This window comes from Aspergillus multicolor, assembly GCF_047715735.1.
Source record: "Aspergillus multicolor strain CBS 133.54 unplaced genomic scaffold BDW74scaffold_43, whole genome shotgun sequence".
NCBI lineage: Eukaryota > Fungi > Ascomycota > Eurotiomycetes > Eurotiales > Aspergillaceae > Aspergillus > Aspergillus multicolor.
Window position 1 is genome coordinate 149591 of NW_027395994.1, and position 27906 is coordinate 177496.

The following is a 27906-nucleotide window of genomic DNA, read 5'->3' on the forward strand; positions in this document are numbered from 1 at the left end:
ATCGAAAGAGGGGAACGACTTGTGTGATGTCAATGCACAGCGAGAAAGAAAAGTAATATTCACAAATGGAGATGATATTCGCTACCTCGTCATAGTGTTACCTGAACGCAGTGTCTATCTGCAGATAAGATTCTCATCCACAACATAGGTAAAATGTATAATGTGAAATGCTCGCAGACCTAGGTCTGGTGTCCCTATGCTCTGCTCTATTCGCTTGAGATTTCCGCATCCAAGCTACTCGCCAGGTCTCCGAGGAGAATGCATTTGCCCGTCACTGCGCTGAGGTCTTCAGTCGGGTGCCACGACTCAGTGAAGTGACGGGTAACATTTCCTCAGATATGTAGGTGGCCGAGGGTGGGATCTGAACACCGAGACTCCTGGATGTTGCAAGCAACGGAGTCTCTGGGGTTAGCGTTACATCTATGGTAAGAGGCATGAAGCAGCAGCCGTTCAGGAGAAACCCTGGGCTGCTAGCCTGTGACTGGAAGGCAGATTACCGCTACTGTAACAGGACTTCTGGCTCATGATCAGGCATCCATGCCCCTGTACATGGAGTACATAAGATCTTATGCAACAATAGCCGTCGATGAGCCCTCAACGAAGAGATACAGCTGACTCTATACCACTTGTTGTTATGCTGGCATGACGTCAGTAGTCCACAGGCTATTTAAGCTATTTTCGACGCTAAAGCATGCATGATGTCTCGTTGGCATTCGAGCCCTCCCTCTGCCTGGGATATGGACTGTAGTGCTTTCAATGTGCATATGAACATGTAAATGTACAAAGACAATGACCATGTGCTTTTCTACCAAGCGCAAGTGCCTTCTCGGCTTCTGGATGTTGTTATGCACGTTGATCTATGCGTGGCATGGCTGGTACTTTGCTCATAATGCGTGTAGTCACCGGGCGCAGCTAAGAGAAGGATTCTTTGAACCAACAAATCGTATGCGATTCTTTACTGTGGCATGGTATGTCCAGGAAGGGGATGTACTGTCTTCCTCTGTTATAATATAGTCGTTCATCCAGCAGATACTGCTTGTTGATAGATAAACATGACACAGCCAAGGGAGTTATAGGTATCGAAATCCAACCAACAATGGAAAACAGGGATTTCGTAAGTTCTCATCAGATTCATTGAGTCATTATGCATAGATACTGTCAAACTGTTATGCAGAAATTATGGTTGCTTGCCACCAATTGGCGGAACCTTAGATAGATATCGAAGACAGAAACCGTTTGGCATTTCTCAGCTCTCCAAAACGGTAGACTCCCACATTTCAATTCCTTTCTTAATGCAAGTATCCACAGATGACCATTCCGGATTCCTTCACGCGATGATTTGGTGCGAGTAAATTAGTTAGTGGTGCCGTGGCTTACTTCTTCTCGTGAATCTCCCACATCGCATCCGCATCTACAATACCATTAGCACTCTAGATCCCAAACCAGCCGCCCAATCCAAAAGAACAAGGTTGATTACATACCAGGATGCCTCTCCGGCTCCTCAATATCCGCCCTCTTTTCCCTCTTGCTCGCCGTCTCAACCCCAAATTGCTCGTCTCTCTTCTTAACAAGCTCATCCAACCCCCCCGGCACCGCCATCTTGACCTTACTCTCATCCGTAAAACTAAGCATAAGCTTCGGCTCCCCCATGGGAACCGGATCGCCGCGATCAACCTGCCAAAAATGATATGTCTTGCCGTACAGCGGAATGACATCGCGCATCTCCGAAGTCTCAGCCTCTTCCCAAACCACATTCGGAATGCCCTTGGGAGTTGGCATAATCAGCATGCCCGATTTCACTTCATAAGAGTGGGAGTGCCAGAGTTTGCGCTCTTCGTTCGGGAGTGTTTCGAAGAGCCGGGGCGAGACCATGTACTCGATCCCGATGAGTTTCGCGCCTTTGTTCGGTGAGTCGTAGATTAGACATTGCCGCATGTCTTCTGTTAGGTGGGTGCAGTAGTGGTTTGCGTCGACGCAGCGGGTGGGGTCGTCGGCGTAGACGTGGAAGGCGTGGAGGTGTGCGCAGATGTGGTTTATGGGCGTGAAGTCTTGGGTTGCGGAGGCGGCGGTTTCGAGGACTTGGGACTTGGCTGATAGAGGAGCTTCTAGGGGGTTGTTTGGGTCGGACATTGCTACTGGCGTTTGGGGTGAGGATTGAGAACCTTGGTGTTGGTGGTGAGAAAGGGATGGAGTTAGGGCTGGATGGGGCGATCGGCGGGTGGTTTTATGGATTGATGAAGCTCAACAACGTGCAATGTTGACGTAGAGACAGTTGGGAGAAGATCGGTTCCTGAGGATGGCCCTTTCGAGAAGAAGAGATATGATGCTGCAGAGTGCAAACTGAGGAGAAGGATGTTATGTTGTGACGTCATTAAGCAGTGACATACCCATGATTTCATCTGATGAGACCACCCTATATAGAAGCCTCAATTCACACTCCAGGAACATCAATCATCTATCAAGCAATCTATCAATCTCACTATAACAACTACGTCCTACGCTTTCCATCCTCTACCTCTTATAACACACAAGACATTCACAATGGACCACTCCGAAGCCAACCGCATCGCTGCCCGCGCCGAGCAGGATCTCAACTCCTACCAGGCCAAGCAAGGTCTCGGTCCCAAGAGCGACTCGAGTACGTTCTCCCAAATCCTCCCTCATCCTCCCTCATCCTTCCCTTTCCCTTGAATTCCCAAGCTAACTTTTGGTGCGTGGCAGCCCTCGAATCCGGCGTCAACGAGTTTGCCGGCCGCAAGTTCGACCAGCCCACGGGTGTCAGATACGGCCGCGATGCCGTCGCCACAGGCTCCGACCGCAAGCCCATCAACGAGGATGAGGGCGGTATCCGGGATGACCGCGGACGCCTTGCACAAGCAAAGGGCTTTGAGGGGCACGGCGGGCCTGAGGATAAGGTGGACCTTGAGTAAATGATGATTGATGGCTGGCCATCCTCAAGGGAAATAAATTGAACTATACTATGAACTGATGAAATTCAATGAAGATATTAATATTTCAAGATTGCTTTTTTGAATTGTTGTAGTACAAATTAGTTATTCGACTGCCTTGTAGCACATCGGACGGTTTTAGTCAATTCCTAACCGTCCGCCACATGCATTTCCCGCAGTGCAGAGTGCATTGCAGGCTGCAGAACACTTAAAAACCCACACCGAACCTAAAGACATGTAAGGAGTAAGGAGCCTGCAGATGTCGAGGCTTATATCCCCCACGCGCCTTCCTAACAACCCAGCTGACAACCCCAACGGATAAAACACCGATCCTACCCCTCCACCTCAACAGCAACAGCCTCAGACGAAAACTCCCCCCTCAACGCATTAGCAAGCTTATCCAAGTCGTCATCCGGTATATCCCCAATCCGAGACTCCCAAACAGCCTGCCACCACCCCTTGGCTCTGATGGTATATCTCCTCCCCTCCACCAGCGGAACAAGCGGGATCGTCACGCTCGCTTCGACACTCTCGCCAGGCTGGATCTCGACGAAGTCCTCCTTGGGCGGCGGCAGCTGACGCGCAAACTTTATTGTATTCAGCGGGATGACCTCGTCGCTTTCAACGTCGCGAATCTCAAAGACACCGAGGACGTTCGCGCGCTCGTCGAGCGGGGAACCCCATTTCAACACTGTTGCGGGGGAGTCGGCTTCATTCGTGACGGTGGCTTGGAATTTCAGGGTTATCGGATCGGAGAAGGATGATGGAATGGACGGCGAGGCGAGTGTGATTTCGAGAGGTGGATTTGACGAAGACATTATGGCTTTGAGGGAGAAAATTACGAAGACAACAACACCTGTGAGGAGGGAGAAGATGCGGACGGACATTGTCAGTGAGCACTGAGGTTGGCAGGTGAGGAGTGAGGGGAAGGCGCAGGTTGCAACCTCCTTATCAGCGGTATTAAGACCCCTCAGTCTTAATTACTTGTTAATATATGGTATGCAGGTGAGGTCAGTGGCAGGGTCAGCAGTGTCCGGTCGGTTAGACAGGGAAACCCAGGGTATCGGCACCCTCCGACACCCTGCTTACCGAGGTACTTTCTGCGCGTACTTCTTGTTCGATATTGCACCATCCTATCGTTATCAAGATGGGTGCCTACTGCGTACCTACCCAGGTAGGGGACTGACTCGCTGCCATGGGCGCATCCGTGAAGATCTGCAGGAAGCTCAGGGTCTGGCAAATCAGACGATCGCCGCTCTGGCTAAAACAGGTTCGAGGGTCTTGGGTTGCATCCTGCACTAGCCTAGCGCTACTGGCTCACTCTGATATTAATTGTTGGGGTAGACCTTAGTCGACTAGGCTAGGGCCGGAGGGAAGAGACCCTAGACAATAAGCATTGTGGCGGATTGTCTGACAATGCAATGAAGGTCAGCACTTTGATACTCTGAGTTTATTCTTGTCAGCTGGAGTCAATGGCTTATGCTTTGCTTCGAGTGCTTATTGTTTACACCAGGTCAGTTGAACAACGCCTCGCTTCCGTACAGCGTGGCAATAATCTCCGAGCCTTATAGAAGACGCGATAAGACCAACGCTCTCTCCTCACGCCAATGCTACGCTCTTCTGCAGAGTCCTTCTAGCGCCGTTAGCGCCTTAGCAGCCAACGGAGGATATCACTATCACCAGGGTCTTCGAGCCTATCGGAAGTTCACGCTGCTGCAACTGCTCTTCTGATAACGTTCGAGAACTCTCCGAACGCCAGCCCAGCTTCTCTTGCGCAGGGGGATGCCGGTGCCCAGCCTTGTCGGAGGTACCATACTGTCAGCGGTTCAAGCCGTCTCCGGTCCTTTGCCCTAATACGTCTGTGCCATGGCGCCATTGTCAGGGATGCTTACTGGGCAGGACCCGAATAGCTTCATCTACGCCCTGAAGGTGTTACAGCAGATGAGCTTGGCAATGCAGAGCGACGCCAGGATACCACCTTCTGCTTTGGTGCGTCGCCGAGAGAGACAAGAGTCTGCAGATGTCTTGTCTTCAGTGCTTGGCGAGAGTCGGTGTTGCGGTTAAGCGAGGATATACCAGAGATAGAAAGCGTGATACGAGGGAGGACGAAGTATAAAGCCCCTGTGCGACCCCGTCGATTCTCTCTTCATCAGCTCATCAGTTTCAGTCCAGTCCGCCCCCAGTCAGCAAAGCTTCCAGCCAGCAAAGCTTCCAGCCAGCAATCCACTCGTCGAAATGAAGTTCATCACCCCCGTCGCCCTCCTGGCCATGCTCCAGGCCGCCAGCGCCTCCCCCGTCGACGTCAAGACCAACAGCGCCGGCCTCCAGGTCACCCTTTCCCAGGTCAACAACACCCGCATCAAGGCCGTCGTCCAGAACACCGGCTCCGAGGAGGTCACCTTCATGCACCTGAACTTCTTCAAGGATGCCTCGCCTGTGAAGAAGGTCTCGTTGTTCAGAAACAGTGCGCTTGCCCTTTTCAACAAGTTCTCCACTTTATGGTTACCTGATACTAATACGTGGGCACAGACGACGAAGTCGAATTCCAAGGCATCAAGTACCGCGTGCAGAGCTCCGACCTCTCCGACGAAGTCCTAACTAGCCTTGCCCCCGGCGCCACCCTGGAGGACGAATTCGACATCGCGCACACCTCCGACCTCTCCTCCGGCGGCCCCATCACCATCAAATCCGACGGCTTCGTGCCCCTAGTGACCGACAAGAGCGTCTCCGGCTCGCTCGCCTACACCTCCAACGAGCTGACCATCGACGTCGACGGCGCCGAAGCCGCCAAGGTCGAGACCGTGGGCTCAGCCCTCGCAAAGCGCACCGTCACAGCCTCCTGCAGCGGAACCCGCGCCTCTGCCCTCCGCACTGCCCTCAGCAACGCTGCTTCCCTTGCGTCTCGCGCCGCCACTGCCGCTTCCTCCGGAAGCGGGCCCTTCTCAACCTTCTTCAAGAGCACCAGCTCCTCGACCCGGAACACGGTCGCCGCCCGCCTGCGCGCCGTTGCCTCCGAGGCCTCTTCTTCCTCCAGCGGTTCTACCACTTACTACTGCCAGGACGTGTACGGGTACTGCAGCACCAACGTGCTTGCCTGGACCCTGCCGGCCTACAACATCATCGCCAACTGCGACATCTACTACACCTACCTCCCCGCTTTGGCTTCGTCTTGCTATGACCAGGATCAGGCGACTACGAGTCTCCATGAGTTTACCCACGCCCCGGCGGTTTACAGCCCTGGTACTGATGACCTTGGGTACGGCTACTCGGCGGCTGTGAGTCTTAGTGCCAGCCAGGCTCTTCTGAACGCTGACTCGTACGCTCTGTACGCTAACGGTATGTTCTTCCTGCGCTTTTCTTGTTCTTTGTATTCTTGTGGATGTGCTAACTGGGCTTTTAGCTGTCTATCTCGGCTGCTAGAGGGTGAGCCGTACGTACGCACAAGTACGCTCAATGAGCGGACCGAGTATTAACGACTGCGATGAAGTGAAATGGCGGACTTACTGCGATGGGAGGTGATGATGAAGTTGATGATTGTTTGGGGCTATGAGGCAAAGTATATATAAGAGAGGAACATGTTCTCTTCCTGTACATAGCACAGTAAAGAATTGCACTTGGCTTTTGGGTTTCGATATCTCTAGCTCAAGAGACGCGTAGTCACTCGCTAGGCGCTGACCTAGATAATTCCTTTATTATTAAATCCAAGTAGGTAAGGCTGGAATCTAAAGAGGAATGCATATCGACAACTGGAGCTTGACAGTGCGTGGTGACATCCGAGTCTCGATAAGAGAGGAAGGATATATCGGTACCAGATGATATGCTGCGGCAGATGGGAGATTGAAATCACTGAATGGCATGGTTTGACTTAGTAGCAGCTTTGGACAGCCAGCTATGAAATACCCTGACTTGGCTGGCTGAAAGGCTAAGACGGACTCTGCTTTATGAACAGGTCACAATGGTGCTTCGTTGATCAGCCCGCCCAGTCGGAATATCCGCTTTTCGTGTCCCCCCTCATCAAAAGCTGAATCGCTCAGGTGGATCAATATCGATGTACGAGAGTAATGAGTTCTTTTTAGTCAGATTTCTCTCCATCATCTCCCTTGTATGTGGTTTTGGCCTTTTATCCTAAATTGTAAAAATTGTCGTTCGTCTTAATGTGGTCGACCACTTTTGGATATATATATATATATATGATGAGCTTAGATACTGGGAGCTTGCAGACTAGTGTATACTTTAAGATGAAGGCAGTGGTACCTGGGCTATAGTAATTGCCTGAAAGTGTACCATACATAGGCAACGGGAAGATGGAAGTACATTACAGGTAGTCTTGAAGTCCTGTGGGGGGTATCGCGTCAACCCCTCCCCAGCTTGCCGCGATGCCTCACATTGACCCTCCAACATCAATGCAGGTACATCTCGACAGGTGAGAAAGCTCTGCACCATGAGGGCCACATAGGACGTTGAGTCTGTGCAATCGATATGATTGGAGCTCAACTAGAGACTGGCCACTGAAGAAGAGCGAGTCATCATTTCTCGGATGAGCTGCGGAGTTTCGAAGGCCCAAGTACAGGCCTCTTCGTCGGAACGCTCTCGCCGTGAGCGTACTGCAATACCGACAATCGACAACAACAACAGGGCCAAGAAATCATTCCCGAATCAGCTGCGCTGGAGAGTCGTCTTCAAGACCACAAGAGGCTGACCTGGACGAATCGGCACGATCTAGACTCCACGGAGCGGGAAAGTATCCGCGAATCTGGGGTAACTTAGAGAGAAATGACCCGGCCAGTTCCTCGATGTACCGCGTACTGTTCTGCATGGAGAGGTATTTGAATGTATATCTGAGGGCAATGCCATGAACGGCCCGAGTTCCTTCTCGCTGAGATTACTGCTGCGCTGCGTTACTACATGGCTTTCGAACGCAAGGGAGAAGGGGACGCCGTCCAGCCGCAAGGGCTGATGTTGAGCGATGGACTGGAGATGCAACGAGCGAATCCAGACGACTCAGGACGAACATTGACACCAGAGATACCGAGTTCAAACCCCAATCCCAGCCCTCATCGCAGCGGCAACCGCGAGGAACAACAATTGGATGTACGTGCAAACTATCACCTACATACCATATGCTTTCTCCGCTACCCCTAACCTCTTCATGACCCCACTAATGCATTTCTCCTTTGTCAGCGCTACCTATCCCTCCTCCCTTCCCTCTTCTTCTCCCTCACCCTGCTGGCCTCATGGGAGACAGTAGGCGGGGGCCTCCTAGCAGGCCTCTACAACGGCGGCCCCTCAGCAATAATCTACGGGCTGCTCGTGAGCATACTCGGAAATCTCGCCATTGCAATGAGTCTGGCCGAGCTTGCGTCTGTTCATCCGACGGCCGGCGCGCAGTATCATTGGACGTACGTGCTTGCGCCGGAGGGTGCGAGGTTCTTTAGCTTTTTTCAAGGTCAGTTGTACCCAAAGCGGCGCACCTATGGCCTTTCAAGGTTGGGCAACGACATGACATGGCTAACTTGCATGGATACAGGCTGGATAACCGTCTTCTCCTGGTCCTCCCTCTGCGCCATCGCGGCCTTCCTGGTCTCAACACAAATAACGGGTATGATCAAGCTCGCCCAACCAGACTTCACAATTCACGGCTGGCAAAACACCCTTTTGATGTGGGCCGTCTCGCTGCCGCCGATAATAACAAATATATTCGCGCGGCGGGTGCTGGGTATAATCGAGATCGTCGGCGGAGTGATGCACGTCGTCTTCCTACCGATCATCATCGGGATTATCAGCCATGCACCGAAACATTCGAATGGGTTTGTATGGGATAACTTCGTCAGTGGGTTTAGTGGGTGGAGTAGTCCGGGGGTTGTGTTTAGTGTTGGGTTGTTGGGGGTTATTAGTCCGTTGAGTGGTATGCACCCTCATTCTCTCTATGGCCCTTCAACGTTTACCCAGAAGCTGACCCAAATGTGTTGTCGCAGGTGTCGACGGCATAATCCACATGTCCGAAGAAGTACACAACGCGTCTTCCACAATACCCAGGAGCATCATCTGGGGAACAGCCATAAACGGGCTGATGGCATTCGGGTACGCCATTGCGATCCTATACTTCATGGGCGACTACGCCTCAGCCCTAATGAGTTCAACGGGGTACCCGATCATAGAAATCGCGTATGCGGCGACCGGGTCCAAGGCAGCAACGTTCATGCTCATGGCGTCGAGCATGGTGCCGGGGTATATCGCGTTCTTCAATGGACTTGCTTCAGTGAGCAGGTTGATGTGGGCTTTTGCGAGGGATGATGGGTTGCCCCTTTCTGGGTATTTTGTCAAGGTTGATGGGCGGTTCAAGATTCCGCTTAGGGCGTTGGGGTTGGTCAGTTGTTGGATCTTCGCGCTGTCGTTCATGGCGGCTGGTTCTGATGCGGCGTTTAATGCGATTTTGAGTCTGAGTGCGTTGGGGTTGTATGTTTCTTATCTGTTTCCGCTGGTGTTTGTGGTGGTTAGGCGGTTTACGGGGGATGTGCCGAGGGGGGTCTTCAGCCTGGGGAGATGGGGGTTGCCGCTGAACCTCGCTTCCACTCTGTTTGCCACATACTGTGCTATCTTTCTTCCCTTTCCGCCGACGTTGCCGGTGACGCCGGAGAATATGAACTTCTCTGGGCCGGTGCTGGGGTTTATTATGCTGTGCTCGTGCGTGGACTGGGTGCTTCGAGGGCGGCACAGGTGGAACGGACCTACGATGAGTTATCCTCGAGGATGAACAGTAACAATAGTCTATTAATAGCGTTAAGGATACACCTACTCACAACAGTCCAACAGAAGTACTCCCCTAGACCAGCATAACGACGTCACGCTGAGAGGGCTGCGGCCACCAGACCATCGCCCACATTGTCACCCCTTGCCCTTCCATATCCAGAAAGCCATCGGCATTGACCTTTCCCTCGCCAATCGTAATGGTCTCGGCGACCTCGAATTCCATCGTCAGGTAAAGATCGCGCGAGTATTCCGTCGTAGCCTCCAGCCATATCGGGACCTCGGTGCACCACGCCGTCTCCTTCTGCGACTCGATCAATGCCCTCGCCAGTCCTGATTGGGTTAGCAAAGCCCTCACCCCTCTTAACGAGTGTGCGGTATACCCTTTCCCTGATGCTCATACTCTGTTCCGATCGCAAAAACGTAGTAATGCTGCCTCGTCCCAAGCACCCTCTTCTTCGCCGCATTGACCGGTCGGCTATAATCCCCAAGCATGCGCTGTCTATCGTCAGACATCCTCCATACCAGAATTATTCTCTCAAATATCCAAGGTCGATGCGCTCACAACAATCCCACTAACCCCGATCCGCCAAAGAATCCGTGTAAACACCAACGCCGCCGGAATAATCGTCCACGGACTATCGACCGAGCGCCCGGGCAGGAGTATCACAGCGACCGATCTCCACCCGTCGGCCTCGAGGATGATCGCGCCATTGAGGAGAGCCGTTCGGTAGAGACCACGCCAGTAGGCTTGCAAGTTTGCTTGGTATTGGTCGTCGGAAAGGTTGCAGAGCATGAAGCGGAGGATGGGATCGCGGTCGAAGACGCGGCCGAGGAGGTTCGAGGCGGGATCGAGGTTTTCTGAACGCGCTGTTAGTAGGAAGGGATCGATGTGAGTAGGGATAAAGGCGAAGGCGAACCCCAGCAGCCGATGGTGATTGTGTATTGAGGCATGGAGCGTCGGAGGAGAGGCGACAGGTCCTAGGTGCACAGATTGATTCTTAGGAAGAGAGAACGTGATTCTGAGGTAAAGAAGCGGTCGGTCCTAGGGAGAGAAGAGAAGAATTGCCTTGGGGAGAATGCGGAGGAGAAAGTTTGCCCTGAAGTCATCCCGAAACTCTCCGTGCCAGCCTGTCCCCTTACCTGCCGTGTGTACTACAGTTCATTAAGGGAAGGAGCGATGGACGGAGATATGCAAAGACGGCGCCGTAGAGGAACCCATGCACCTATTCTTCTGTTCCTGGCATCTGCGTTCTCAGGGACGAAGCAATGTGCCTCGCCCTGTCTTCAATTATCCCGTACCTACCTCGATCTAAAGTCTATCCCCATACACCCGCTCAAGGCACTGTCAAGTCCTTGGGGGTGGGAAATGACCTCACTATAAAGCAAAGCATATTTGAAACATCTCAGAGCCCTTCAGGACGGACAGTTTGCTCGACAAGGGCGATGGATTGCCAGGAGGGTATGACAGTGCCGGAGCTAGCGCAGACTGCGCGGCAAAGTGGATAGACGTCTAGCTTATCTCTCGCAAGATCCAACTCGCAATGTACATTGTGTCGTGCTGACAATATGTAGGTTTTACTTGCTGTCTAGTTCATGGTGTCATTGGCTCGCAGAAGGGGCAAAGTCGCGCCTAGGGAGGGCTAAGATTTCGACCAGTGCTGGCACTACGTAGGTTGTATTGAGTCAACATGAATGCCTCTCCAACTCTGATCCCGAGAGGCACAGGTCGACCTTCAGAGATGCTGCGCAAGCCCCCGCGTCTTCCTAGGGGAAGACTTCGAAGGTCTGACGTCTCGAATCTGCCAGAAGCCGGAAGCAAAGGCGTGGCTTCGGGCCTTGCATACCCCCGGTCCCACCGCCATTCGAGGACTTCAGGAGCTGCATTCATCTGGAGCTGTCATTCACCAAGGTGGTGAATATGGAAGTATGGGTCGGCAGCATGCTGCCTCATTCCCAAGGCTCGCCGCCATTATGAAAGAGATTCTCTCACCCCCAGCCAGTCTCCTTCTCCATTCTCCCCACAACTCCCCTTCCTCAACCATTCCCTTTGCATCTCAAGCCTCTTACTGTGACTGATAGCAGGAGCGCAACGCAAACCGCCATGGCGGGGCTCAAGAGGCTTCCCCTCGAGCTGATCTACATGATCGTCGATTGCCTCGAGGATGACAAGGCTGCGATGTCGAAGCTGTCTCGGACGTGTCGCGCCCTTCATGCACGTGGCAGAGTGCTCTGGCACAGAGTGCAGGATGGACTATCCGCTCGGCGGCCTTTCCACGCAGGCAGGCAGAGCCGCCTTCATCGTCACCGTTGTCTCCATGGCCCTCGTTACAGTGGCCCTTGTATTACGGATATATGCGAAAATGGTCCGTCGTCGCAACTTCATGGCCCATGATTACCTCTACTTCGGCGGATATATCATGGCCATCGGGTACTCGGCGCAGTTCCTGTATGTCATCTGTCCGAACGTGATCGGGATGCGCCTCGAAGACGCCATGCGGCTGTACCCACACAGACTCGAGATCGCCCTAAAGGTGCTACTCTGGCCCTCAAAGCGCAAACCCATGCTAACCGATGTTCTCCAGATCATCGCCGCCAGCACGTTCATCTGGGCCTTTGCAACAACCCTGGTCAAACTATGCCTGCTGAGCCTGTACATCCAGATCTTCAAATCCGAGCTCGTGTTCCGCATCCTCGCGTACATCGTCGCAGCACTCAGCGTGATGCTTGCCCTGTCCGGCATCTTCTGGGGATCTTCTTCTGCCAGCCCTTCGCGTATAACTGGGACCAGACAATCGAGGACGGCCACTGCGGCGATAATCCAAAATTCCAGCTATCCACGGCGGTCGTCAATATGATCCTGGATTTCTTCATTGTCATCCTGCCCCTGCCGGTTCTGTGGGGATTGCAGATGGCCAGGAAGAGGAAGATTATGTTGAGTGAGGTGTTCAGCCTGGGGTTATGGTGCGTTTTTTTTCTTTTTTTTCTTCTTTTTTCTTTTTTTTCTTCTTTTTTCTTTTTTCTTTTTTTCTTTTATTTTTTTCTTTTTTTTTTTTCTCTCTCCGCATGCACAGATCTGCGAAGCACGGCTGATGACATAGTATCTGTGCAATGAACCTCACACGTACGATCCTTGTGGTGACGCAGAACCGCGCCGACGTCACGTACTCCATCGCGCTCATCGGCCTGTTTTCGATCCTCGAGGTCAATGTTGGTATGATCTGTGCTGCGTTTCCGACGTTGGGTCCACTGTTTTTCAAAGACTCTGCGAGTTCGGGTGGTGGATCGGGTTCTTCGTCGTGGAAGATCAACTCGTTTGTTAGGAGGAAGGCGGCCGGGTTGGGCATTGGATCGGGGAAGGGGGTTAGGATTGCCAGTGGGGAGGGATTGAGTACGTTGGATGAAGAGGATTATGTCGTGCCGCTGAGAGATGTCGGTGGCAACAGAGAGCTGGGGCTGGAAGCTGGCCCTGAAAGTAGGATCAATGTCCGGACGGATATTTATGTTGCTTGATTGGTGGTTGACGTGATGGAAATTGATTGATACAGATGAACAATGCCATAGCTTCTACCATCAGGAATCTAGCGCGACCTGCCATGATACCGTCACTACAGAAAACATACCCTAAATCATGAATTAAGGACAACGAGACCATCAAACAGGGCACAACCGTCCATCCCCATGCTCCGCCCATCGCTCACTTCCTACCGCCGTGCGGCCATAGAAGATCTGTTTGGGGTCGTATTTCTGCTTGGTCTTCAGCAGCCTGTTGTAGTTCTCGCCATAGAACAGGTCCTGCCAGTTTGGTTGGTTGAAGTCCGCCTCGTTGAGATACGCGCCTTGCTTGTCAGGGCCAACAAGTGCCGAGACCTTCGGAAGCAGCACGTCGGTCATCAACTTTTGATTTTCGACGTTCACTTGGCGGTCCGTGTAGTTGAACGGGCTAGAGCATCGTAAGCCTACCTGCAGAGTCATAAATTGGGTAGACTTACATTCCAAGGAGTAAGGAGACTGCAGCGTTCCGCCAGGCTGGGTTCACTGCATTAGCGGATACAGGGCTGTTGGTTGACCGCGAGACATTCATGGAGTAACAGGAGACAGCAGCCTTCTGGCGGAGGATCTCCTGCAGCGTGGAGATGAAGCCGGTGGGGGTTGAGTGGATCGTTGAGCGGGGAATAAGGGCGCCGCCGACATGGAACTCGGTGACGTTGACGGCGGCTGTGGCAACCGATGCGTGATATGTTGGGTAGGTGTTGATTGAGAAGTCTGTTGAGTCAGATGAGTATGCGAGATTTAAGGAGCAAGGCAAAAACATACCGTATCCCATCTCATACTCCCGGAGTAATTGCAGCGTCGGAGCCAGATACGACTGTAGCTCTTCAGCCCCAGCCCCAGGGAGAACAAAAGGCCCGCCGATAAAGGTCGCAGCAGTCGGACCGGGGAAGAGAACCCACAGCGCCGTGCCGCCAGCGTCAGCCAGCGGCAGCGTGCCCAGCAAGAATGTCCTGATGACCTCCCAAGCCTGGGCATCTGCAGCATCGAACGGGAACACCAAGGACGCCGACGCGGTTTGCTCTTCCGGATGCACCCGCACCGTCATCCCGAGGACGATCGCAAAGGCGCCCCCGCCGCCCCCTGCAAGCGCCCAGTAGAGATCTGCATTCTGCGCCGGAGATGCAGTCAGCATCTCCCCCTTGGCCGTGACAACCTCCCACTCGAGCACTTGGTCGGCTGCGAGTCCATAGCGCGATGCCAGGGGGCCATGCCCGCCCCCCTGCGTGTATCCACCTGCGAATCCGATATCCGGAGAGTGGGCGGATACGATGACATGGCCGTTCCCGGCTCTGTGCGCGGCGTCTTGAGCCTCGCGGCCTTGGACGCCGGCCCCGACGCGCAGTGCGGGGCCGGTGTACCAGGAGGTTGTGTAGTTGGGCTGGTACTCGATGGATTTGAGATTGTGCGTCCAGAGTGCGATGGATCCCGGTGCGGTGGACTTGCCAAGATAGTCGTGGCCTGTGTTGCGGATTGAGAGGCGGATGTTGTGTCTGGTCGTGAAGTCAAGGACCTCCCGTATGTCGCTGGCGCATGTCACATTCGCGGTGTAGTGGGCAAGTGGGCCGAGGGTGCAGCCTGCGGTGAAAGGCGAGCAGGAGAAATTGGCCCACCAGGCTGCCATGGGCGACGAGGGGTCCTGGTAGTGAGTTGCGGGGATGGACCAGTAGGATTGGAGCTCGGCGCATCTCCGGCTGCTGTACGGCGCAAAGGAGGTGTTGGTGTGACAGACGCTGCCAATGGGGACTGTGGCAATCAGGTTGCCTGACAGGGAGGCGTTGAGATTGTCCCATTGCTCAGGGGAAGGCCAGCAGGGCTCGCCCGGAAAGCAACGGCAAGAGGGAGACAGCCGGGCTCGCCCAAGGTAAAACGCAGGGGGCAGAATGGCAAAGCAAAGAAGAATCGCAGTCGGGACTCGCAGCGCCATTGCAACCCTTGGGAAGTGTAGGGCAATCACCAGAGAAGGGCTGGAGACGGCTTATGTATTGTCACGTAGAGGATCTTTTCTGCCTACCGGGTGATCATGACTGCATTCAGCGAACAAAGAACACGCGTCAGCCACCAATCAAGACCAGGCTGGCATTGAATACAGGACCAGCTGCCAGAAGCACCACCACCTCCAGCAACCCACATCGTCCCTCTGCAGCAGAACGCAACCCGCAATCCATCCCCCGAGCAGGACAGCTGCGACCGCGAGATATGATGGCGGCCCCCAAAATCCAATACAGCTGGCGGTCCAGAACATCACGCACCCTGCAATCCACCACCTCGACGCATCTCCCAGCACGAGAGGCCACGTCTTCCTCCCTCGTTGCCGGTCGCCAACTTGGTCTCTCAAGTCCTGGATCTGCATTGTCGTGACAACCACCCCAGCGATCAGGCCCCTCCATTGATACCCGGTGGTCGAGAACTCAACCTCCGTGCAACTGGTCGTGGCAGTGACGGCAATCCGCAGCGAACTCACTAGAAAGAGGTCGTACGCAAGGGCAATTATGAAGTCTCGAGTCAGCTCGTCCCCGCCATGCAGGTCGTTGTACACCCAAGTCAGGACCAGAATCAGCGCGCTCTCGCCCCCAGCACCAAGCGCAGAGCTCACTGCCCAGACAACAGGAACTGCCGTTAGAAGCAGCCGTCTTGCCTGACTCGGATTGATCCTTCCTCGGGGGAGCGGTCGCCATGGTTTATTGATCGCGTCCTCGGCCACGGACTCTGGGAGGCGCTGGTTGGCAATATCAAAGACAAGCAGGTTGCCCCAGTTCAGCAGCAGAACACGCGGGGCTGCATGCACCACGAGGGATGCTGTGCTAGGGACCTCGGCGCAGTCCGTCAGCGTCGGTGCCACATATGCGGCGAGAATGCCAAATCCCGTATTGGGCAGAGCGAACGTCGGCAGGTCGCTCTCGGTAAAGGCCCAGATCAGCGATGGTAACTCGGACAAGCGATCCAGCATACTGAAATTGACAATCAAACAAATTTATACAGTGCCTAGGAGTGATGGCTGGGCCTCTTTTATAGACGACAATCGGCGGCTCAATCCCCCATCTGCTCTGCCATGCAATTCCAAATGAACGCTTTACCTCCGCCGCTTATCGGGGCCATCTTCGGGATTGCAATCCACCATGGCCTGTTTCGTTCTAATGAATGGCATACCCAAGCTCCTCATGTCTTTTTATTCCATGCCATCTCCTTGCTCTTCTGTCTGACTCTGACGGTGATATCCACCACGGCCATACAGCTCTTCACAGGTTACGTCCTAGGGCTACTTTCCAGTATAGGCCTATACAGAGCCTTCTTTCACAGGTTGAACAGCTTCCCAGGTCCATTCCTGGCCCGAACCTCAAAGCTGTGGCATCTCTGGAAGTCACGGTCATCTCAGAATCACTTCCTTCTGACAGAGCTGCACAGCCAGTATGGGGACTTTGTCCGGACCGGTCCGAGCGAGATCACTGTTTTCCATCCCCAGGTCTTCCACGCGATCGACGGCCCCAGCACCAAGTGCAGTAAAGCAGAGTGGTACGATCTATTGCACCCGTTTACAAACTCTCTTGTCACCACACGAGTAAAGGATACACATGCATCTCGACGTCGTCTTTGGAAGCAAGGCTTCACCTCAAAGTGTGAGTACCCTTGACAGTACTGGGCTATTGCTAACCGCGCAGCGCTGCACCATGGGACGGACCAGATTCTCCGTCTCATCAAACAACTCGAGGCCTGCATCGACGCGGATATCGCAGCCGGTCGAGGGTCGGAGGCTTCCGACCTGATATACTGGCTGAGCTTCGACCGCATGGCGGAATTCGTTCTCGGAACCGGCAATTCCTTCGATATGCTCCTCACCCAACAGTGGCATTGGGTCATTGTCCTGCTCCAAAAGGCAATGTCGATTCTTGGTCCCTGCAGCCCGACGCCATGGCTGATCCAGATCTTCTTCCGACTGATGCCGCGTGTTTGGGTGATAGATGACTGGTTTACAATGATGGAGTGGTGCGAAGCCCAATTAAGACATTCCCAGGTACGGCCGGGGACTCATCATAGCTCCTCACCTGTTTTCATACAAGTAACGGTCGGATAGACACCTGCCGGGGTTCCAAAATCCCCATCTCTCTCGCACTACCTCCTCAAAGACTCACTCAACAACCCAGACCAAGCGACATGGCTAGGGGGCGACAGCCTCCTAGCTTTCGTCGCAGGCAGCGAACCAACCGCAGGTGTTCTCATCGGGCTCTTCTACGAACTGGCCAAAAACCCTTCGGAAGCAGATACCACCTACCGCGAAGTCCAACACACCCAGCAGGATGCTCTGCACAAATGCCGCCACCTCAAAGCGGCCATCTACGAGGCGCTCCGGCTCTATCCCAGTCTGCCCACCGGTGGCAATCGCAAGACCGCGCCGGATGAGGGCATCGCCGTGGCCGGTGTCTTCATACCCGCCCAGACCACCATCGTGGCTCCAAAGTACTGTATTGGGACGGTGTGCGTGTCCTCGCTCCACAGATACATCAACACATGATTACTGGACGAGCGCTAATATCGTATCCATGAACAGTAGAATCCGCCTTCCAGGACCCCAACAGCTTCATCCCCGAGCGATGGACAGCAAGACCGGACCTGGTGCGCGACCGCTCCGCGTTTGCGCCCTTTGGAAGTGGTGAGCTGTGATGCTCTCATGCAAGTAGAAAGCTGTAAGGATACCATGTTAACCTCTCTCAGGCTCCCATAGCTGTCTCGGGCGGGCACTCGCGATGAACGACATGATGCTGGTTACAGCGCATATTGTGCGGCGATATCGATTGAGCTTTCCATCTGGGGAGGGCGGGGATCGTGTATTTGCCGAGTGGACTGATCGGTTTACGTCGTGGCTGGGGAGACTCCGGGTGGTTTTCGAGCGGCGCGAAACGTAGACCCTGTAGCCTAGGGATTCTCTCCGCCAGAGCTTCTGCAAATAGGCGCCTGCATGCATGGTGCATGGTGCGTCAAGACAGCCTGGCAGTGACACCGGCAAACATTGAACAAACGTACAGCCGGCGTTACAGCGCATCATCTGGCCACGAAATGGTGCAACATGCCAAGTCAGCTTCAGCAGCGTGCATTTCAGGAGTTACGACTCTCTCCTTTCTAGCAACATGTTGCCCACAAGCTATGGTACACATCCCGATCCATCCATGGACCTCACCTACCTGTACACCGTCATCTTCTCAGCCGGCGTCATCAGTTACCTCCTCTACCGCTTCCTCCGCCCCTCCCCTATTCCATCAATCCCCTACAGCCCATGTTCAGCACTCTCCATCCTCGGCGACATCCCCTCCATCCATTCCCACCTGGCAGCCAACCCGGTAAATACATTCACAACCTACGCCACATCGCTCCTCCGAACCCTCCACTCCCCTCTAATCCAAGTCTTCCCCCACCCCTTCCGCCCGGCAACCCTCGTCCTTGGGGACTACGCAGCAGCTTACGAGCTCTCCGTCCACCGAACCCGCGAATTCGATCGATCCCCGACAGTCGGGTCCATGCTGTCGGGCTTTATCCCGGAGCACCACATCCTTCTCCGCACCGACGAACGGTGGAAGGCGCAGCGGAGACTGATTCTCGGGGCGCTGAGCGCGAGGTATATATTTGGGGTTGTGGCGCCCATGATTGAGGCGCGGGTGGCGGGGTTGGTGGAAGTGTGGAGGGGGAGAAGTCGCCTTGTGGGGGGCGGGCTTGGTCTGCGAAAGAGGACGTCTATCTGCTTGCGCTGCATGGGATTATGGCGTTTACGTTTGGCGCGGGGGTTCTTGAGGGTCGTGCCGATGCGGCACGCGTTTTTGAAGCGACGCTGGAGATCACGAAGACGATGGGGCAGTTGAAGGGGAGTCTGCTGCCGAGCGTGAAGTGGGAGATTTTTCGGCGGAGAAAGCGCCTCCGGGATGCGAGGATGGTCATGGAGGAGAACGTCCAGCGGGAACTGCCAAAGGCCGTGGCGAAGATGCACGGGGACAGGAACGCCACCGCAATGTCCGCTGTCGAGCACATGGTTGCCCATGAGAGAGACCTGGCGGAGAAGGAGGGACGGAAGCCCGATTATTTCTCACGCGTGATGGTGGACGAGGTTGGATGCAGCATTCATTCTTCTAATGTGAGCCCGAGAGCTCCGGCTGACTCCCCCCATCCAGATCGCAGGCTTCACTATCGCCGCATACGAGACCACCGGAACCACCCTTTGCTGGGGGCTCAAGTACCTCACCGACTTCCCCGAGATCCAGTCCACCCTCCGCCACGCCCTTGAAGAAGGCTATGTGCCGGCCATGAGGACTGGACGCCCCCCGACCACCCAAGAAATCCTCGACACAGACGTTCCCTATCTCGAAGCGGTAGTGCAGGAGATCCTCCGCTTCGCGAACCCCGCAACAGCCTTCGACCGACAAGCCCTCATGGACACCCAGATTCTCGGGCACGCCGTCCCCAAGGGCACAATAGTGACGTGCGTCCTCCCGCACCCAGCCCTCGTCAGCCCCAGCGATATCGCGGAGTCATCTCCCAGGCCTCTAGACGGGGACCCCGGAAAGCCGTGGGATAACCCAGATCTGGCGCTCTTCAAGCCCGCTCGCTGGATACACAACGGCAGATTCAACCCGCAGGCTGCACCGCAGGTCGCATTCGGGCTGGGCCCTCGCGCTTGCCCTGGGAAGCAACTAGCCTATCTAGAGATCAAGGCCGCGTTGGTCGGGGCGCTGTGGAACTTTGAACTCCTGCCTTGCCCCGTGGAGGTGTCGGGGTATGGCAAGGACGTCCTTGCCACGCAGAAACCGAAGCAGTGTTATTTGCGTCTGCGCGAAATTACTAGACCGCAAGAAGACTCATGTAGCAGAGAGATAAGCAGAAGCTAGCCTTGTCTGTGCACATCTAAGTGAAGTCGGCGTACGGCATGGAGGGGTAGCTGGCTTGGCTTGGTGAAGCCTGCACATAAAAGGATACTTAATTTGGAATCCATCCAGATTGAATCTTTTGCAGTGTTGGATGTGTATAATAATCAGTCCGGTCGGTCATGTTCTTCGGCCGTTACAGTGCAGCGGTGCCAGGTCATACGTACAACGCACTCCTGGCTATTTCTCGACTTGTAAGCCCTACCCCGGTTCCGCATATGCCAAAGGCTTCTGCATACATAGCTGTCTCTCGCCTCCTATTTCCCTTCCATCCTCGACACACTCATACCTAGGTACTCTTCCACCCTGTCATGCGACACTGTCTCCAGAGGGTGATGCAACATGCCTACCAAGCTCTCCGCCTTCATCTACCGGAACCTCACCCTCTCACGCGACGAATTCAAACCCCGCAACGAAGCCGACGGGCGCCAGATCAAGCGCCATAATGTTGTCGGGAACACCTTGCCCCCGAGCCACAAGCGCTGGGCACCTACATCCAAAGCCCCCAGCGCTACCGCTATCAGCTCTACCGGAAGCGAGAGAAACGCCAACACCGATGGCAGTATGCCCCCCATATCCGCGAAGCTATTCAAAGCTCACCCGATCTCACCTTGACAACACCCAGGTTGCGTGATCATACCACACCTAAGTAGTACCATCCAACCTAGACACCAGCAAATGTATTACAAGGGGCAACGCCCGATCCATCACGTTTCCGGTTGACTGGCGTTACATAGGTAGCAAAGGATGCTTCATCTCCATGCCTCTTGCTCTGTTTATTGGGTAGGTGTGCAGGACAACCAACTAGGGCACCGACAAGATTGCTTTTTCTTCAAAAACCAAAAACATACAACAGCTGGGATTCGCATGTGGTCACCCACCATACTACTAACCAGCCGGCGTGTGGTTTAAGTACGGCTGAGCGGACGGGAAGCCCTGTTCTCCACACCCTGTGGTCGTATGTGATCAGTTCGGTTGTTAACTGTTTTACATTGGGCGTTTCTTCGCATGGCCACGCGGGATACCACGAATTATCATTGGTCTCACTGATGAGACACGAATAGGCCCAGGCAAGCGAGCACCTGCGAGATCGGTGTTGTCTATTGAAGACAGTGCACTACCATACTGTATCGCGCATATAGACATGGTGCAATTCCTCCTCGACCACGGTGCAGATATCAACCTTTGCGATGAGTCCGCGCACTTCTTCTCGCCTCTCTTACCGGATAATGCAATTCCTGCTCGAGCGAGGGGCAGATGCGAGTGTGGTCTCAGACGACTATCGCACGGAGTCGCCGCTGGAGTTGGTATCGGACTCGAGTCTGGAACTGGCACAACTTTTGATCCAGGGCGGTGCAGATCCTAACGGGTCCAAATGTAGACATGGAGGTCCCCTGCGAATGGCGATTACTCATAATCAGGTGGAAATTGTGCGCTTCTTGCTAGACTCGAGGGCAGACGTAAACGCTGCACCTTGGGACAGTGATCATCCCTTGATGGTAGCGGCACGTAATGGCCACTACGAATGTCTGGAGCTGCTAATCGCACGGGGAGCGGACTTGGCAAACCACGGGTATCGAGCCTGTGAAAAGGCGTTCAGACGGGGGTATCAGGACATTGTTTCACTGATGATGAATCACGGTGTTCAGATGACCGATGTGAGGGATGTATCCAGTGATAGCTCGGACGAGGGGGAGGAATACTCAGAAGAGGACGGGAACAGCGAGGTTAGCCTGGTGGAAGATGATACAGATGGGGCAAAGGGGCGGATGATTGGGTTCGAGAACTGCGACACTTCAAGTTAATGTGAACGTGGGGGATGGGACCGGGAGAATGAAAAAAGTGGAAGGAGGCGCAATAGGGAGGCTACTACTATGGTATTGGAGGTATGGTAGTCTTACATCGCCAACCTGCCTTCCTTATACAACAATCCATAACAGCTCCCATGACCATAACAGGGAACAATGGCGAGTCCCTTCTAGAAGAAGAGTGCATGCTGATGTTTCAAAGGGCATTATATGGGTGTTGAGGATGTACATTACGTACCAGAAAATCCTCATTCAAGGCTTCCCTCTGCTGCTTCTCGATCGCAAGATTGCCGGCCATGACGTGCGGCGGCAGCGGGCGCGGACGGCCCCGCTTCTTGACTTTGCTACCTGTGTTGCTTCGGGCGTCAGACATTATATTTGTGCAAATTAAATGGAAGTCGCGTTGAGGTTTTGGTTCTGCTTGACTTGACGATGGAAATGGATGGGTGGCACCTGGGCTCAGCGGTGCGGGGAGACTCCAACCTAAGCTCACTGAAACCCCGCTGTGGATTAGAACGCTGTACAGTCCTTGCATTAGCGTGTTTATTTTATTGGACCATGGATATGGACCAATCCTGAATAAGTCTTTGTGATGTACTTAGCATCTTAAGCCATTACCTGCTTAACCTTACGCTCGGCGTCTAGGAGTGACCCGCGTGCGTTATTAGACAACGATCCTCTCCAGCTCGAAAAGGATCTATACATGTTAGCTGATGTTTTATTAGTGACTCACGGAGCAACTTTACCCTCTAGACGCCGAGCACTTTGCAATTCCTACCGTACATGCGTTCCGTGAGTTTGGGTTCTGACAAGGCTATCTTGCAATTCGCATACGACGACGCTTCCACTGCCATAACTCAGCATAATCCGCCGCCGCCGCCGCCGCCGCCACCATTACCACCGCCAGGGCAACAGGGTGTCAGTCCGATTTCCGCCGGATTCTTCGGGAAGCGTAACTCGGGTGTCAGGGTAAGAATGCAAGATATAAACCCCGACGTCTGGGTACTTCTTGTGGAGATTGCCCGACAACACTGCAACCGCAGCCGCAGCAGCAGCTCAAGCGACAACAACGACGAGGGCGACAACAATGCCCCCCTATCGTACTCCTTCGTCAAAAGACCTCGTATAAATCTCGTTCCCGGATGCACAGCCGAACAGCAACACGAACCACCCAATTCTGTGCTTGATCTCATCGATGTCGACGTAGCAGGAAATCTAGCGGCATTCCTGCGCACGACCGTCCCGGGCATCGATACCTCTACCTACGAGCGGCGCCTCGAAGACATTGAGAAGGATCTGCAGCTCTGCGTGCCGCGGGCTCTAAGTGAAACTGGAACGGGCCGCGTGGAACGTCGCATCCGTGTTATGCTGGAGAGGAGGGCGCGGGAGTTACTTGAGCGAGTGCTGGTATTATGATATTTGGTGCCGTATTGTGGGGGTTTATGGTGTCTATATTATCTGACTTTGTTTTATTGCTTGGTTTTTTCAGCCCATGTTGGACCCTTTGTGAGGCATATCTTATGATGACTAGAGAATCACATCGAAAGCTTGGTGCTTCTTGTCGTGCATCTTGCCCGTGGTAGACAACCATACATTGCTTATACCCATGACGATATTGGTAGGTATCTTTTTACAAGTACCTGTGGCAGTTGCGATGCTATAGGAATCCTCCTGCTAGGTACATTAACATAGCCCGCCGTTTGACGCAGCATGGCATCATACCAACAAAGATAACAGCGTGCTGGGGCTGTCAATTGGGAGGGAATGCTTTTCACGGATGCTGCGGAAGCTCGATACGTTAGAGTGTGTTGGAGGCTATGATGGAGATTACAATATGTACAGCTGTTCAGGACTTCTAGGTATGAAAGTATATGCGGTTAAGAATATACCGGGTACTGAGTAGGTAGGAAAAGGAACTCATGTTGAAGATAATCCTTCAAATCATTGAAGGGAGGGAGATTATCGCAGTCTTTCACATTAGATATCAAAGTCGCAAAGCACCGCCCGATCACATTCTACCATACCAGCACTCATCGGGTAGCTCTGGATACCCTCAAGATTTAGAGGCATGGCAATGAGCCCCCCTTCAACAATAACCTATCCACACACCCTCCACATATTTTCCTCTTAAGGCCATACCCACCTAATTCCCTCCACACTTCTCCTCAACACACCTAAACACCACCTCGCGAGTCTTCGGAATAGCCAGCATCAACACCACGAAAATCTCATACAAGCCCCCAATAACACTCCACACAAGGAACAATCCAGCGGCCAACGTAGCAACGCACGTAATAGCAAAGAGCACCTCGTTAATACCTCCGCGTCCCCTGCCACCTGCACCAGTACCCCTTCCTGCCCCATCCCCAAAATACAGAGCACAACACAGCACCATTAACTGGCTAACCGCTACAGCGACCCATTGGCTTGCCATGCTTGACCCGACACTGGCTGGGCTGATCCGGAGATCTTGAAGGATGGCCATACCGACGAGAGCCGTGGCGTGGAGGGCTAGGCCCGGGATGCTGAGGGGGGTCTGGCTCTCGCTCTGGCTCTGGCTCTGGCTTCGGCACTTTCTCTGTCCCCGCATTCTTCTAACTTGAACAACGCCCGCTGCAAGGGCCACAACGAACCCAGACGCAGTGAAGAATCCGGCTGCCCCCATGACCGCCATGATAACGGCGGCGACCCCGGCGTCGACGGGCTCATCGCCCCAGTACAGGCTGCTTTGGGGGACGAGTCGGTAGGAGGGGTAGAAGCAGGCTATGGCGCTGGTAATGACGGTCAAGAGGATTGCGGTGGTGGAGGGCTGTTGTCGCGCGGTGGTTGGGGCTGGAGTTGTGTGGTCGCCTCCAGCTGCACAGGCAGGTTGTGAGGTAGTGCTGGAATTGGCCTCGGTTTTCTCCGCGCAACTCGGTGACCCGCATGCGGTTGCGGGAACCTTGCGATTCCGGTGTCTGAGCTTTGAGTAGCAGGCAAGCAATGCATGTGATCCAACCCAGTGTGCGACCGGGGCGAGAAAGGCCGAAACCACTGTGGCTCCCTGAATGTAAGTGAGGTCAACGGTGAACAGGCACTCGTATGCGCACAGGCTGTATAGATTTACGAAACGGTTGGTAAGAAGAAAGGTCGCACTGGCAGAGAGTAGAGTGATGTACCACCCGGAGAGTCCGGTGGTGATATCCTTTGAGTCGGTGCGAGCATATTGGGTGAGGTGCCCTGTTTGTACTGTGTATGAGGCTGCGATGAGGGCTGCGACTAGTCTATTAGGTTGCTGCATTGGTTTTCGATCTTGTTTAGTAACGAGGATGAAGAGGCTTTTACACTTCAGCGGCGTGTACACAGGTCGCATGAGCCAAGCGGTGAGCTCATGCGACCTAGACCCCCAACACGTGAGCGCCAAGGCTATTATTAAGCAGACTTGTCCCGCACAAGGTCTTTAAATACCGGAATCTGCCTTTAAAATTTAATTTCTGTACTTAGTTTATTATACTTAGACTATAAATAAATATTAAAGTGCTTGCTAATTAGTTACTAAGTAGTTAAAGTAATGGGGTCTTTAAGCTCTAAGAATATTTTAGTATATATTAATAATAATTTTATTAAGCTAAGTGCTAATGTTAGCTTTAATACACAGGTATAGTTTAATATTATATATTAGTTTTAAACTGCTTACTAACTACTTATTTAAAAAAACTAAACATGCTAATCCCACTTACAAGAGTTAAAGGTTCTTCTAGTCTTATAATATTAAATATTAAGTATATTAATAATCTTCTAAAATATCCTATAACACATTTACACGGCTATATATATGTTATTACTTTTAAAGGATAAACCCAGCTTAAAATAAAGAATATTTTTAAAGAGATAAGTAGTTACCTAGTGTTTAATAAGTAATTACTAAATACTTTAAGATTTAATATATAAAATAATAGCCTTTTAAATAAAAGTAACCTGTTTACTATTTATTCCTTAAATACCAAGCTAAAAAATAAACATGGAAATACTCTAGGATTTATACATGTGAATTTCTTAGCCTATTCTTATAGTCTTATTATTATTTATCTATTAATAAAAGTACTTAACAAGAAATCCAAAAGTCTTAAAGAAATGCCCAGATCTTAAAATTTAATATTAAAAAATATAATATATATAGGTACTATAACTACTTATTAACCAGCTATCTAGTACTTATATACTTTTAGTTACTATTAATTAAAGGTTACTTTTTTTAAAAAAGGCCATGCATGTGTTAATTAACTCCTAACATGCAAAGTAATTTTTAAGAAATATAACTAGATAATATGTATTAAATACTTTTTAAGTAGTTAAAGAGTGGCTAATAAGTACTTAGGATATTTATAAAGAATATATACTATTTATTAGCTGTATAAATAAGTCCTATAGGGGTTTAACCAAACACCATAAGGGCATAATCTAAGGGCATATAGCTATAAACTTATAGTTTCTTAAGGATCTTTTTAATAAGGAGATCCTGCCAGCTACTAAAGAATATAATGTTTTTAAATCTTTATTAAGCTGCCAAAAATACTGTGGTAAGCACTTCCTAACTAATTTGTAAGCAGTTACTAAATAGTTAGTAGATTAAGATCATCCTCAGGGGTCTAGGAGGTTAAAGCACATTACTTATAATATGATTTTTAATACTCTTGTGCCTATAAATATAAATTAATGTCTATATATGCTATTTATATCACATAAAATTTATAAACATCCTTCACCACCCCTAAGCAAGCCACCAGAAAGAATACTAGCAGGGGTAAAAAGGATTATTAAATAAATTTAGGACCCTAATTTAATAACAGGTAAGTACTTATAAGTTACTTAGGAATTAATTAGTAACTAAGAATATAACTTAATTTCTTTAAAATCCATAGCTTAAAAAATTCTATTTATAATATAATACTTCTACACTAGCAAATATTTACTCTAGCTTTTATAATAAGGATTAAATTATAGTAATAATTTAAAAGTAGTGTTTAATTTCTTATCTTAATAAACAGGATATTAATAATCTTATATTTCTTTAGAACACGGACTAAAACCTAAGAGTAAGTATTTACTAAGTAATAGCTACCTAGTTACTAAACGCTAATTAAGTGCTTAGGACTATATCCAAGAATATTATTATAATTTTTAGGATACCATGGTTTTATATACTTTTTAAGAATAAATCCAGCTCCTTTCACGCCTCTTATCCTTTAAAGTTAATATATCTTATAAAAAAATTTATTCTAAAGAGATTAATAAGGTTCTTTTTACCATATTTATGCCAGATTAGTGCAAAAGTAAGTATTATATTTTAATTACTTAGTAAATAATTACTAACCACCTACCTACTAGTTATTATATTACTTTAGGTCTTTACTAGTATTAATTTTACTAAGGGTTATTATTTATTATTTAAGCGGGTCTTTAGCCTTATTTAAAGAATTTCTTATTAGCTAATACTTTTTAATCCTATTCACGGCACTGGGATCCATGGTATTATTATTAATATAGATTTTAAATAATATACAGGTAATTACTTGCTAATTACTTTAAAAGTATTAACTAACTACTTAGGACTTAGCCGCTATCTCTTTAAGATTAATCCTTAATACTAAGATATAACATAACATTTATAACATATTATTATCTTTTACAGGGTTTATTTTTAAAGATTAATCTTAAAAAGTATTAAAACTTATAAGCATGGCTTTTTTTTTAAAGCTAAATAATAAGTCTCTTAGATTATTAATCTAAGAATAATTATAACTATTTACTAAATCTTTTAATAAGTAAATTAACCACTTGCTAACTACTTAATAAGTTATTATTAACTAATTTAAAGTACAAGACTGTTAATATCTAGAATTAGGTAATCTAAAAGAAAAACATAGTAATTAAGGCAGGATTAAATAAAGTATACTTAAAGATTTA

The 27906-nt window shown here is 51.2% G+C and overlaps 14 protein-coding genes across 14 annotated transcripts; 8 read left to right on the plus strand and 6 right to left on the minus strand.

The window, feature by feature from the left end:
* The first annotated feature begins 638 nt into the window (after positions 1 to 638).
* On the plus strand, positions 639 to 1075 carry BDW74DRAFT_162744 (uncharacterized protein). Its single transcript, XM_073726004.1, has one exon. The coding sequence runs from the start codon at positions 790 to 792 to the stop codon at positions 1012 to 1014; it is 225 nt and encodes a 74-aa protein (XP_073578672.1). The 5' UTR covers positions 639 to 789; the 3' UTR covers positions 1015 to 1075.
* On the minus strand, positions 1070 to 2459 carry BDW74DRAFT_162745 (OBAP family protein). The gene is made up of 2 exons (XM_073726005.1): positions 1482 to 2459; positions 1070 to 1411 (listed from the first exon to the last, which is right to left on the minus strand). Exons 1-2 carry the CDS (start codon positions 2128 to 2130, stop codon positions 1374 to 1376), a joined length of 687 nt encoding a protein of 228 aa, XP_073578673.1. The 5' UTR covers positions 2131 to 2459; the 3' UTR covers positions 1070 to 1373.
* On the plus strand, positions 2460 to 3024 carry BDW74DRAFT_162747 (uncharacterized protein). Its single transcript, XM_073726006.1, has 2 exons — positions 2460 to 2638; positions 2722 to 3024. Exons 1-2 carry the CDS (start codon positions 2542 to 2544, stop codon positions 2928 to 2930), a joined length of 306 nt encoding a protein of 101 aa, XP_073578674.1. The 5' UTR covers positions 2460 to 2541; the 3' UTR covers positions 2931 to 3024.
* On the minus strand, positions 3006 to 3873 carry BDW74DRAFT_162748 (uncharacterized protein). The gene has a single exon (XM_073726007.1). The coding sequence runs from the start codon at positions 3833 to 3835 to the stop codon at positions 3281 to 3283; it is 555 nt and encodes a 184-aa protein (XP_073578675.1). The 5' UTR covers positions 3836 to 3873; the 3' UTR covers positions 3006 to 3280.
* Positions 3874 to 5183: 1310 nt separating this feature from the next.
* Positions 5184 to 6465, plus strand: mep20 (putative penicillolysin/deuterolysin metalloprotease; the record flags this gene model as incomplete). Its single annotated transcript, XM_073731819.1, has 3 exons — positions 5184 to 5412; positions 5478 to 6284; positions 6349 to 6465. The coding sequence occupies 3 exons, from the start codon at positions 5184 to 5186 to the stop codon at positions 6366 to 6368; spliced, it is 1056 nt and encodes a 351-aa protein (XP_073578676.1). The 3' UTR covers positions 6369 to 6465.
* A 1388-nt stretch (positions 6466 to 7853) lies between these two features.
* On the plus strand, positions 7854 to 9702 carry BDW74DRAFT_183265 (uncharacterized protein; the record flags this gene model as incomplete). Its single annotated transcript, XM_073730462.1, has 4 exons — positions 7854 to 8039; positions 8130 to 8394; positions 8476 to 8853; positions 8924 to 9702. The coding sequence occupies 4 exons, from the start codon at positions 7854 to 7856 to the stop codon at positions 9700 to 9702; spliced, it is 1608 nt and encodes a 535-aa protein (XP_073578677.1).
* A 69-nt stretch (positions 9703 to 9771) lies between these two features.
* On the minus strand, positions 9772 to 10649 carry BDW74DRAFT_183266 (uncharacterized protein; the record flags this gene model as incomplete). Its single annotated transcript, XM_073730463.1, has 4 exons — positions 9772 to 10028; positions 10079 to 10193; positions 10261 to 10556; positions 10616 to 10649. 4 exons carry the CDS (start codon positions 10647 to 10649, stop codon positions 9772 to 9774), a joined length of 702 nt encoding a protein of 233 aa, XP_073578678.1.
* Positions 10650 to 11944: 1295 nt separating this feature from the next.
* On the plus strand, positions 11945 to 13208 carry BDW74DRAFT_183267 (uncharacterized protein; the record flags this gene model as incomplete). Its single annotated transcript, XM_073730464.1, has 4 exons — positions 11945 to 12229; positions 12281 to 12415; positions 12463 to 12659; positions 12797 to 13208. The coding sequence occupies 4 exons, from the start codon at positions 11945 to 11947 to the stop codon at positions 13206 to 13208; spliced, it is 1029 nt and encodes a 342-aa protein (XP_073578679.1).
* A 98-nt stretch (positions 13209 to 13306) lies between these two features.
* Positions 13307 to 15174, minus strand: BDW74DRAFT_188831 (FAD-dependent oxidoreductase; the record flags this gene model as incomplete). Its single annotated transcript, XM_073731820.1, has 3 exons — positions 13307 to 13638; positions 13688 to 13961; positions 14013 to 15174. 3 exons carry the CDS (start codon positions 15172 to 15174, stop codon positions 13350 to 13352), a joined length of 1725 nt encoding a protein of 574 aa, XP_073578680.1. The 3' UTR covers positions 13307 to 13349.
* A 138-nt stretch (positions 15175 to 15312) lies between these two features.
* On the minus strand, positions 15313 to 16197 carry BDW74DRAFT_183269 (UbiA family prenyltransferase; the record flags this gene model as incomplete). The annotated part of the gene is made up of 1 exon (XM_073730465.1): positions 15313 to 16197. The coding sequence occupies one exon, from the start codon at positions 16195 to 16197 to the stop codon at positions 15313 to 15315; it is 885 nt and encodes a 294-aa protein (XP_073578681.1).
* A 114-nt stretch (positions 16198 to 16311) lies between these two features.
* Positions 16312 to 18148, plus strand: BDW74DRAFT_183270 (cytochrome P450; the record flags this gene model as incomplete). The annotated part of the gene is made up of 5 exons (XM_073730466.1): positions 16312 to 16864; positions 16907 to 17259; positions 17320 to 17707; positions 17794 to 17895; positions 17958 to 18148. The coding sequence occupies 5 exons, from the start codon at positions 16312 to 16314 to the stop codon at positions 18146 to 18148; spliced, it is 1587 nt and encodes a 528-aa protein (XP_073578682.1).
* Positions 18149 to 18370: 222 nt separating this feature from the next.
* Positions 18371 to 20116, plus strand: BDW74DRAFT_183271 (uncharacterized protein; the record flags this gene model as incomplete). The annotated part of the gene is made up of 3 exons (XM_073730467.1): positions 18371 to 18855; positions 18915 to 19338; positions 19403 to 20116. The coding sequence occupies 3 exons, from the start codon at positions 18371 to 18373 to the stop codon at positions 20114 to 20116; spliced, it is 1623 nt and encodes a 540-aa protein (XP_073578683.1).
* A 2627-nt stretch (positions 20117 to 22743) lies between these two features.
* Positions 22744 to 23376, plus strand: BDW74DRAFT_183273 (uncharacterized protein; the record flags this gene model as incomplete). The annotated part of the gene is made up of 1 exon (XM_073730468.1): positions 22744 to 23376. The coding sequence occupies one exon, from the start codon at positions 22744 to 22746 to the stop codon at positions 23374 to 23376; it is 633 nt and encodes a 210-aa protein (XP_073578684.1).
* Positions 23377 to 23849: 473 nt separating this feature from the next.
* Positions 23850 to 25274, minus strand: BDW74DRAFT_162751 (uncharacterized protein). The gene has a single exon (XM_073726008.1). The coding sequence runs from the start codon at positions 25238 to 25240 to the stop codon at positions 24104 to 24106; it is 1137 nt and encodes a 378-aa protein (XP_073578685.1). The 5' UTR covers positions 25241 to 25274; the 3' UTR covers positions 23850 to 24103.
* Between the last annotated feature and the right edge of the window lie 2632 nt (positions 25275 to 27906).